At 37.9% G+C, this 12,125-nt stretch overlaps 1 protein-coding gene across 3 annotated transcripts in view; it reads right to left on the reverse strand.

The window, feature by feature from the left end:
* Positions 1-825: 825 nt before the first annotated feature.
* The window catches only part of Hnmt (histamine N-methyltransferase), a 46,848-nt gene continuing 35,548 nt past the window's right edge, over positions 826-12,125 (reverse strand). For 2 of the 3 annotated variants that reach the window (XM_006497670.3, NM_080462.2), the window contains exons 6-7: positions 6,924-7,017; positions 826-1,869 (exon numbers count right to left, since the gene is read on the reverse strand). In XM_006497670.3, the coding sequence (XP_006497733.1) occupies positions 1,508-1,869; positions 6,924-7,017 (456 nt within the window). In that variant the 3' untranslated portion in view covers positions 826-1,507. The remainder of the gene's footprint in view (positions 1,870-6,923; positions 7,018-12,125) is intronic. The other variant, XM_006497671.4, reaches the window with a different exon arrangement.

Consider the following 12,125-nt stretch of genomic DNA (forward strand, 5'->3'; position numbering starts at 1 on the left):
CAGCCTCATGTCAGGAGCCTAGTGTCTGGGAGTGTGGCAAATGCCTGCCATTCCTCAGGGTCACCGGGGTTTCCAGCTTGTTCTCAGCCAGGAACCAGGCTGCATTTCACAGTCCTACAATATATATTTTATATATTGATATGTTTTATAAAACCAAAGATATGTTTTGTGGAGTGTGGTATGGTACAATGGGAGGACATACCTCAGCAGGCCCATGCTAAACATCCCTCCACCCTGAAGTACCTGCCATATGATGGGTCTAGTATAAAATAGAGTTTATTTAGGTTCATGGGAAGGGGAGTTCAGAAGAGAGTAGAAGCAGAGAAAGAGAAGAGACAGAGAAGGACAGAGAGAGAAAGAAAGGAGAAGAGGCTGGCCAGGAGCACATGGAGAGAGGGGCAGAGGGGAAGGGGAGAAAGGGGTCAGAAAGAGAAAAGGGGCAGAGAGTCAGAGAGAGTAGGAGAGTCCAAACAGTCCCTTTTATAGCAAGTCTACCTGGCTGTTGCTACTGTTGGGTACAACATAGAAGAAATACCAACATATATGATATATTTATATATATTTATATTTGTATATACCATATATATCACATATCATGCCACATAACATCATATAAATTATATAAATATACATATATATTTATAAATATATAAATACTATGAAAATATTAGTATTTTAAACCTTAGAAGACCTTTTAGATGTTTCAAAACTAAAACTTAAAAAAGTAAATGAAAATGATTTGCACAAAATTCAAGTTTCAGTATATGAAAAGGAGAAGAGATGACTAAATCTTAGATAACCTAGAAGAAAAACAAAGAGCCAATGTTTTAATAATCCTTTTAAATATTTATTTTAGTTTTAATTATATGTGTGGGGTAGTGCATATACATGTTAAGTGTTAATTCCCAGAGAGGCCAGTGTATGACATAGGATTCCCTAGAGCTGAAGTCACAAATGGTTCCGAGGTGTAACATATGCATATTCCACACTGAACATCGGCAGGTCCTTGGGAAGAGCCATCCCACCAGCCCCTGACTTTATGATGCTGTTAATAAAGCATATGATAGAAACTACTATTGAAGAAAATGGGAAGATAAACACTTCAGTACAGGTAGAGAAATACTTACATTTTGTCATTAGAGAATCAACAAATATCACCTTACTCAAAGAATGAATGACACATACTTTATTCCTATTCTAAGAATTCCCAGTACACTAAGAAAATGGAAAGAACTTTATTATCAGTAAGCCAATGAAACTCAAGTCACATGTTTTCAGTTAGGCAGTGTTTAGACAGAGTATTTTCTTTCAAGATCACAGCCAAAAGTGGCCCACATGGTTCTTAAGAAAGCCTAAGTTGTCTTGGAAATTTGTAGATTTCATTATAAGGGATAATATTGCATCCTATTATGAGATTAATTTTAACTTCAATATTTAAATAATAAGTATTTGATATTTAAATAAATCAGCATTTGATCAAAATATGAGCTCTGGATACTCTTATGACTTATACATTTGCCTCAACCACTATGAAACTCAGATTATTATTAAAAAGTACCTTCCCCTCTTTCTTAACACTAAATTCAGGCTCTTGAAGATCTTTCATAATTTCTGCTTTGAGATCCAGTGGTGCTGTTTTGCTAAAGTTACAGGTTTCTGTCAAAAAATCCCAAAGCAGGTCTCCATTTTCATTACCATCAATAAAACAGTCTGTTATGTCCATGGTGGACACAAGGTCGTAGCATTCATACTTAATACCCAGGTCATCCAGTATCTGCGCAAGATCAGAAGATGTGACATACTGGCAGAGGTCATCCCTCGGTAGGCGGGATCCATACTTTTTCCATAGCTTTTCCCAGCCACTAGTTCCTATAGGAAAAACAAAGTTGTTGTTTTCTTTATTTTTTTCTTTCATTTAGCTTCTCTCAGTCATTATAATAGAGCACAGAACAAAATAATATTCATACCCTTTGTGAAGCTTAATTCAAGTAGCATAACAAAACCAGGAAGAAGATTAAATAGATCATATGATATAAAGTGTAAGCAAAAAAAGAAAAAAATAAACAACAACAAAAAACAGTAAGGCTGAAGTGTGGTGAAAGACATTTGAATACTGCTGTTTTTACCTATGATGATCAAGAGTCTGTTTCATATGGTAACATTTGAGCACAAATCTCTCAGCAACCACATAAACATCACAATGAAGGTTACTCCAGACGGAAAGAACAACTATTAGGGATTTGAAGCAAATACAAGGCTGGAACATTTAAGAACTAACCAGCCAGCCAAGGAACTTGGAGTTGAGTGAGCAAGCAAAAGAAATGAAAGACATATTAGTGAAATACTTAGTGTAAAGACTCATCACTTAAAACAAAATTCCAATAGTTTATCCTTTCTGTTCATTTCATTTTTTCATGTTGGTAATCAAAAAGTTCTGCTAGTTAGCACTAAGTGAATATTTATTGAGTTAAAATTGCTCTCTAACAGAAGCAAAGGAACACAGTAGAAAATATAGGATCTCCTATAGTACACTGACCACTAAATGACCTGATTTTCTTGATTTCAACCTGTCTTTCTTGTCCTAATTAGTTTTACTTGTTTAGCCTACATTGTTTTGTCTGACTACCTCCATACACAGCATGTATGCACATGAAAATATATATTTTTTTCCACAAAACCTTTTATTTCAATGTAAACAAATCTGCAAACACACATAGTTTCTGTGCTTTACATGTGGTCACTATAAGATCAATCATATTCTCTTTTGGTTGTATTTCAGAACCTGGTAGTCACAGTATCACAAAATACAAATAAACAACTATCCAGTTTGAGTTCAAACACATATTGATCATTTTCTGTTAACCCACAGCTTATACAAAGCAATAGTAATAAACTGATAGGCAAAGGCATTGATCTTCACTTTCCTGAGTTCACAATAGCCTTTGAAATAGCAGGAGAGTTCCAGTGCAGAGAGTGGGGAGGGGGGTACTCAAGATAATTTGGATAAAATCTACTGCCATTTACTCTATGTTTTTAATGGTTACGCATGAGAGACTATGACTGGGGAAACTAGGAACAATCTAGTTAACTAAACTGGTTAAAAATGGACAACATATTTGGCAGTAATATTTCTTTAATCGGGTTGAATTTATTTTTTAAGCACAAATCAAGCTATTTTAAAACATGACTTTTTATTTTATAATTCATACTTATTTATTTAATTTCTGGCAAGTGTAAGCAAATTTCTGAAATATCTTTTCTTGTTTTGCTCAGTGGTTACATTAAGAAAAAGATAATGTGACATTTCTTCATTGTAGTAAAGACTTCTTTCCAGAACTAGTGACTTTGATAATAGGAAGACCTTATCTGAGTTCTAGTCTAATGAACTGAACACTCTTTGTGCTTAACTCTCATTTCTAGGAACAATATCAATTAAAAATGCTTACTTCTTACACATGACAATCTCCTATTCTTCAATCAGAAAAAAAAAAAACTTGTGAGCTACATATTTGAAAAAGCAAAACCTATTTCTGCTATAGGAAGTGCATTGACTGAATAATTTCTGGCTCAAAATTCTTGTTTTTTTTTTAAGTTTCTTGTTACTTTTACTGACTTTTTGGTTCCCTATAAAAACACACAGAGCTCATTTGGATCCCATGTATGGATAAATGCAAATAACATGGCCCTGGCTCTCGACAAATAGCCTAAAATTAATTAAGGCTTAGAAGTAAAGTTTATATGTGTAGGAAGTACACTAGTATTCATACCTCATGTGTCTTCATACCCTTCCCTGGGTCTGTTTTGTTTTCAGATTTCTTGATGCTAATAACCTACAGGTTTTATTAAGTTTTTTTGCCAGCAGACTACTGTATCTATAAAGGAGCTTGGCCAATTCTAAAATTCACATAGAACACCATATTCTAAAGCATAAAATGCCTTTTTATCTTATGAAACTGCTCACAATGTAAGATTCACTAGTAGAATTGGTTTGGTTTGGTTTGGTTTTTTTGTTTTGTTTTGTTTTTGTTCTGCTCTTTTGTATGAATATGCTTTTTATTAATTGCAGAATTTACTATTCTAACCATTTAGGAAAAAGATTTCAGAATGCACCCCATCCCTCTCATAAATGAATATGAACATCAAAAGATGTGGGTAGGAAACTTGCAAGCATTTTATGTGCCCTGATGAGAAACAGCCACCACCTCTGTTTAAGTCCCAGTGATCATGTGCACACAATGGAAAATCACTCAGCCATTTAAAAAAGAATGAAAATATGTTGTGTCTTAGTCAGGGTTTCTATTCCTGCACAAACATCATGACCAAGAAGCACTTGGGGAGGAAAGGGTTTACTCTTCCACATTGCTGTTCATCACCAGAGGAAGTCAGGACCGGAACTCAAGCAGGGCAAGGAGCAGGAGCTGATGCAGAGGCCATGGAGGGATGTTCCTTCCTTGCTTGCTTCCCCTGGCTTGCTCAGCCTGCTCTCTTATAGAACCAAGATTACCAGCGCAAAGATGGCACCACCCACAAGGGGCCTTTCCCCCTTGATCACTAGTTGAGAAAATGCCTTACAGTTGGATCTCATGGAGGCATTTCCTCAACTGAAGCTCCATTCTCTGTGAAACTCCAGCTGTGTCAAGTTGACACAAAACTAGCCAGTACAATTGACCCCTTGTCAACTTGACACACAACACATCACTAATAAGCCTCAACCCTTAATTTCTTATTCATCCCCAAGATCTAAACAACTTTAAAAGTCCCACAGTCTTTACATATTAAAAGTCAACCCCTTTAAAATGTCCAATATCTTTTAAAATTCAAAGTCATTTTACAATTAAAAGTCTCTTAACTGTGGGCTCCACTAAAATAGTTTCTTCCTTCAAGAGGGAAAATATCAGGGCACAGTCACAATCAAAAGCAAAAATCAATCTCTAACCATCCAATGTCTGGGATCCAACTCACAATCTTCTGGGCTCCTCCAAGGGCTTGGGTCACTTCTCCAGCCGTGCCCTTTGTAGCACAAGCATCGTCCTCTAGGCTCCAGATGCCTGTACTTCACTCTTGGTGGTCATCTCATGGTACTGGCAATCTCCAAAACACTGCATGACCCCTTCAGTCCTGGGCCTTCAATTGCAACTGAGGCTGCACCTTCACCAATGGTCTTCCATGGCCTCTCACAGTGCTGAGCCTCAGCTGCTCTGTGTGACCCCTTCATGCCTTCAAAACCAGTACCACCTGGGTGACCCTTACACATTACCAAGTCCCGCTGCAGCAGGAGTACAACCTTGGCTATTTCTGGAACACAGCCTCTTTGTGCTTTCAGAAAACACTTCCCAGAAGATGTCACCTCAATGATGCTGGTCTCTTCTTAATCACCACTAATTTCTTAGCTCCAGCTAACCAGCATCAATAGTCCCAGTAATCCAAAGGTTTTGCATTAGTAGTTCTGGTATCTTGTTAATCACAGCTGATTCTTCAGCCCCAGCTAACCAGAACCTCAGAATAATCAAACTCCAAAATAGCAATGGCCCTGAAAAGAGTCTTTAATTTTCCCTCTGAAATTTCACAAGCCAGGCCTCCATCTTCTGCACTGTTCTCAACATTATCTTCCAAGCTCCTACACAACATCTGACAGAGCTCTTAACACCAAATGGATCTTCTAGCCCAAAGTTCCAAAGTCCTTCCACAGTCCTCCCCAAAACATGGTCAGGTTGTCACAGGCATACCCCACTATGCTGGTACCAATTTGTCTTAGTCAGGGTTTCTATTCCTGCACAAACATCATGACCAAGAAGCAAGTTGGGGAGGAAAGGGTTTATTTGGCTTACATTTCCATACTGCTGTTGATCACCAAAGGATGCAGGACTGGAACTAAGCAGGTCAGAAAGCAGGAGCTGATGCACAAGCCATGGAGGGCTGTTCTTTACTGGCTTGCTTCCCCTGGTTGTCTAAGCCTGCTCTCTTATAGAACCCAAGACTATCAGCCCAGAGATGGTCCCACCCACAAGGGGCCTTTCCCCCTTGATCACTAATTGAGAAAATGCCTTACAGTTGGATCTCATGGAGGCATTTCCTCATCTGAAGCTCCATTCTCTGTGATAACTCCAGCTGTGTCAAGTTGACACAAAACTAGCCAGTACAGGCTTCTACACCTGATCTTCATGGGATAAGCAATACCGATAGTTACTGATCTGTCAGGCTGGTTCTGAGTGTGCAGCTCAGTAGGCTGTCTCATTTACAGACACTATGACATTACATCGCACACCATTATATAAATCCCAGCTTTTTCAAAAGGATCCCCCTATTTTTATTGGAATGTCTGACTCTAGTGCAGGTTATCCAGGCTCCATTCTCAGGTTCGTTTTATCCACCAAGACTGAGCAGATGAGCTGGGCACAGAGACATGATGATGAATAATTTAAATTGTTCCTTTTAAACAGTGTTTTATCACAGCAACAGATGCAAATGTATATATACAAGGCAAAGCGTTTTTCCTTTCTTTTTTTTTTGTAAGGTTTGTTATAGTTTCTGCTGTGCCTATTTGTGTATGTGTGCTGTGCACACATGTGCATGTGATGGATGTATACATATGTTAATTTACAGTTACAGGTAGTTGTAAGCTGCATGAAATAGGTGCTAGAAATCAAATTCCAGTCCTCTGCAAAAGCAGTATTGCATCATCTCTAATTCCTTTATGAGAGTTACAGAATATTTTCTGAATAGATGGAAGCTCAAAGATTTTGTTTCCATAAGGTTCTCTAGACTAAGCACTGTTGCAAATGACAGTTCTACTAATCTAGAATTTAATTTGAAATGAATTTCATAACAGAGACAAAATATACTAACTTTATCCAAACATATGAATCCATGCATGTCTGTTTACAGTTGATATTTTAAAATCCAGGTTGATTGAAATAGCTTACCTGACACAAGAATAATGAGAATTTTAGCACTGGCAGCTAAGAGACCATGGAAAAATTTCAGGGTGGCTGGAATATCCTTTACATAATACAGCATCTAATAGGAAAGAAAAAGAAATGAGACGGCTCTCTATGTTGATTTGGACTACATAGTTTGTATGCTTGTTGTTTGGACTATATACTCAAAGGAAATTTTGATTTTTCACATTGAGTGAATTTTGATCAGGCAAAAATCTTTAAACATAGAGTTACAACAAAAAGACATTAGGTGATGGACAAATATGCTATCTGCCTAACTGAGCTGGTCCCTGCAGGTATCCAAGTAAAGAAGCGAATCCTCAAAGAAATAAGAATGAACACTAGGTGCAAATTGTCTTTATCGATCTTGATTAGACTTGGGGAAGTCTAATAACAGCCAGTTTACTCCCAAAGTATTTAAGCCCAGGACAATTGAGAAAAAGTTTCATGGTATAATACAATCTACAGTGCACAAGAAAGTATAATTCCACTGAAACTCGATTCAGGTTACCTGTCATTTCCTCTAAGAAGCTAATACAGGTAACCTATCTCTAGGTAGCTTAAGGGCCTAAGGGTATGGCTTGGACTTGGTCATATGGACAGCATAGAGGTCATTTCAACTATTTGTCATCTCTGGTGTTGTGGTTTGAACAAAAATGGCTCCACAGGCGAATATTCATGAATGCTGGAGTGGCACTCTTTCTTGGAGTATGTATGGCCTTGTCGGAGGAAGTTTGCAACTTGGGATGGATTTTGACGTTTCAAAAGCCCATACAAGGCCAAGTGTCTCTCCCTCTTTCCTTGTGGCCTGCAGACACAGGTATAGAACTCTCAAGCTACTTCTCCAGTACTATACCCATCTGCATGCTTTCCATGCTTTCTGCCATGACAATGGACTAAATCTCTCTAAGTTGTACAAGGGAAAATACAAAATGTATGGTGTGAGGAGAAAAGGAGCACCAGGAATTGTAATGAAGGTAGATTCAGGACAAGACCCCACCCAGCAAAGCTTGCAACTTGTAAACGGGAATTAAAGAAAAGCTTAGGCAGTGAAGAAAATCATCAAAAACAGAATCTTGATAAAAAATATATTTTAACAAGGAGGGGCAAGCAGAAGAACTTGGCAGTTTTGATCATGTAGTTCTGGCTTTAGAGACAAGGATTCAAGAAAGGGGTTATGGAAGGCTGCTCTGAGTCAGGAGAAGGAGGATGGAAGTCCCCTACTTCTTAGGGCAGAGATGGATTGAACTGTGAATTTACAAAATTGGGAATATTTGCTTTTAGGAAAGATTTATATACAGATTTTGACTGAGTCACTTGGGGATTTTCACCCGAGGTTTGGAACTAGGATAGGGAAAATTAGTCACTGACTCCAAGTAGAGAGGACAGTGATAATTACCTGCTATAAACAATTATTAATTAATAATGTCTGTAGCTCCAGGTAGAGAGCTCAACAGATAAACATTATAACAGGTATTAATAAAATGAATGTCTGTGGCTCCTTGCAGAGAGACAAACAGATAGATGGTATAACAAGATGGCTGCTGTAGGCAAAGAGCCGAACAGAAAGAGTATAAAGATATATTGCTCTAATATATCTCCCAGGACTGTCAAATTCTGTCTAAGGTGGGCTCCATGGGAATCTTGGGTTATTATCCTGCTTGGCAAAATAGAAAAGTGCCTAAGAATAGGCACATACAGTATTTTAGTTTACTTCATTTGTTTGGGATTGCTTTAACTTTCAAAAGGGGTGTGATTTTTGAGTTTTGTGGTTATATTAAGCCTCTGGGAGAGAGGTTTTTCTTGTTACTGGCTCAAGAATATGCTGATTTGGGAGAAAAGTTTTGTCTTTGCCTTGTTAGAAAAGGTAATTAGTGTCTATATACCTTCCAGAGTAATATGGATCAGATTTGATAAAGGGAATTAGATTATCCAGATAATCTTATAGCCAACCCAGGCTATTTAACATTGAGATAAATTTGAGAGGCTGGTTTTTAGATGGCATACAATCTAAAGCCAGGACATAAATCAGGTGTAGAATTATAAGTCTTCTAAGTTAGGACAGATGACAGAGTGTTCTATTTTTATTGACAAAAAATGATGGACTGGGTGTTAGGTCTATCTTGTGCCTTATAAATTACAAAATGGTAATAGTTGTGCTCAATTTATACTTGAGAGAAAAGTTTTTTTTTAATTTGAACAGAAATGGTAATATGTAGCATGATTTTCCCTATCCAAATAATTTAATATTAATATAACAAGAAGCCTATAATTGGACAGAGGAAAGGGAGGCAGAGCTAAGAGTTGCAAAGACAGGGAGCTAGAGAGAAGAGGAGGAGCTAGAGAGAAGAGGAGGAGCTAGAGAGAAGAGGAGGAGCTAGAGAGAAGAGGAGGAGCTAGAGAGAAGAGGAGGAGGAAGATAGAGGATGAACAGGTTGATGCAGATTCTGCATGGCTTTAAATAGCCATAGGTAGCTGTAATGTCATATATTGATAGAATAATTGGGATAATTTCTCTCTTCTAGGTGGGCAGCTTGTATCATTATCAATTGGCTCTGAAATTATTGTGTAGGCATCTTGTGATTTGAGAGTTTATTGATATATAAATCTGACTATTTAATTATAAGCTTCCTATTCTGTGTCATTGTATGTTGTGATTTTACTGGGTTACTGGGAATTGTGACAGCTAACCGCAAGGTGGGTGGTCATTGCATGGGGCTGGCATGGCAGTGACCCACCAAGGGTACATAGCGAGTTGGGTAGGGATGTCTGGGAAGTGTAAGCCAGAGAGTCTGCCGAGACAAGAACACCCCTCTCTGGTGTCATATGGCCTACTGGTGTCCAGTGTAGCACAGGTACTTACTGCTCTTATTTAAAATTTTCTGAAACAATGGAATCTCCCTCAGTGAATAAGGAAAGCCACTAGGACCAGGCATGGGTTAGGGGGTACCCCTGCATAGAGGCCCAGAGCCATGAAAGTGAAGCCTGGACTTTGTTGGAAACCCCCAAAATATCGGGAATGCCATAGCCATGGGATATCTGTCAAGGAGAGTTTCTACAAGGCTGTGGACCTAGCCCAAGTAACAGAAGTATGTTGTAATCAACAAAGCTGAAGAGTTGGTGATCTGAAGAATATTTTGACATCAGATATAGAACTGCAGAGTTTGGAGTTTGCCATGACGAGGTTTAGTCACTCTGCTCCCTTTCCTCCCTTTTGGAATGGAAATCCCTATTCTGTGTCCTTGTATGTTGGAAATTTCTGATGGGGTTTTATCATTTTGACTTTATAGGGGATAACATGAGTCTCAGAAGAGATTTTGGAATTGGATTTTTCAACAGGGTTGAGACTGTTATAGACTGTAGGGATCACTGAAGTTGGACTAAAAGCATTTTGCATTATGAAATATGTACAGGCCTATAAGAGCACAGAAGTGGAGTGTATTGGTTTGACTAAGAAAGGTCCTCATAGAATTATATATTTGAGTACTTTTCCTGTGTAAGAGTTATCATGGCCATAGTATTTTAAAACAATAGAATACTAGAGCATATAGACAGAGTAAAAGATTAATTTTCAGTGGGAATTTTTATTGAAAAGTAGGAAGTAAGATGACCGATTAGGAATGAATGATCAGCATCATGTGACAGGAGGAGAAATGTGACAGGATTTTCCCTGTCCAAGCACACTAAAGTATTAGTGCAGCAGGAGGCCTGTGATTGGACAGGGAAAGGAGAGGTGAAGCTAAAAGTTGCAGAGACAGAGAGCATCTGAAGGGAGAAAAAAAAGCCTAGATGGAGGCAGACAGACAGGAAGAAAAACCTGAACCAGTGTGGCTTTAAATAGCCACAGGTAGTTATGATATCATAAAGGTTAGAATAATTGGGATAATTTGTCTAATCTAGGTGGGCAGCTTTTACCATTATCAGTTGGTTCTGAAATTATTGTATTGGATCTTGTGAATTGAGAATTTATTGATATATAAATAAGCTTCTAGAGTTTTGTTTCTACTGAGTTGCAGGGCAGAGAGCTATGGAAGCCGCCCATGGGGTGGACTGTCGTTGCATAGGACTGGCGTGGCAGTGAAAGGAGAATTGGCAGACTGATAGTAGCCCAGCAGGATCACGCCTGGGCAGAAACTAGCTGAATTGAGTGCAGGAGTTTAGCAGGTCTACTTGGTTCCTGGAATGTGGAGGCGTTGACTACAAGGGTGTATGGCTGAGTAGAAACTAGCAGCTCCAGGACAAGCAAACCGGAGCTGGGAACACAGTGATTGGTCACTGTGGTGACTAGCTAGAGACAGAGCCTTCAGACTGTGCCAGAGTAGAGAGTTGCTGGCGGTTGTGCAGGGACTTGCAGGATCTTTTTTATTATTTCTTGCAACAGAGAAAAGAGAGGAAGACTAGGAAACAGTTGCTTGAGGGCAGTAAATACATCTAATAGAGAAATAATATTTGATTGAAGAACATGTCAAATCTCTCCTGGCACATAAAAGATTTGTTTTCTAAGGAAATATAGGCTTAGGACTGCTTAAATATGCTGAGCTATAGACTAATTTTTTTTTCTGTTTTGGCTTTTATGATTGTACTCCTTTGAACTCTATGTGATTTGGGCTATAAGAAGAAATAGTACAACACTGATATATTCTTTATTATCAATAAATTTCAGTGATGCCTAGAGTTGAAGCCTAATGACATTTATGCAATAAAATTCCTGATTGGTCTAGTGCTGCTGAGTCATAGAAGTAAAGGTCTTCTAAATGATTGACTCATTTAAGTAACATATTGCCATCCTAATATTATAAAATATGTCCCTTCTGTTATATGCATAGTATCAAAGATATCTACTAATAGTAAAACCAAGAGGTTTTAGAAAATGTCTTTATCATTTATAGATACAGATATAAGTGGAAGGAGAGATAGAAATACATACATACATACATACATACATACATACATACATACTGGTCATCTATACTAGTAGAGCCATTAAAAACTCACTAGGATGTATAATCACTCTATAGTTTTAAACAAGTGTCCTTTTATATGTCAAAGAATATTTGTATTTACCAATACCTTTTTAAGGCAGAAAGTGTTTACTTATAAAACTAGAACCAAAAATTTTCATTTTATGTATTTTTCATACAAATTTGTGGAAAACATCATTTTTGGTAGTATACTGTAAGGCCATTT

Source organism: Mus musculus, chromosome 2, assembly GCF_000001635.26.
Source record: "Mus musculus strain C57BL/6J chromosome 2, GRCm38.p6 C57BL/6J".
NCBI classification, from domain to species: domain Eukaryota; kingdom Metazoa; phylum Chordata; class Mammalia; order Rodentia; family Muridae; genus Mus; species Mus musculus.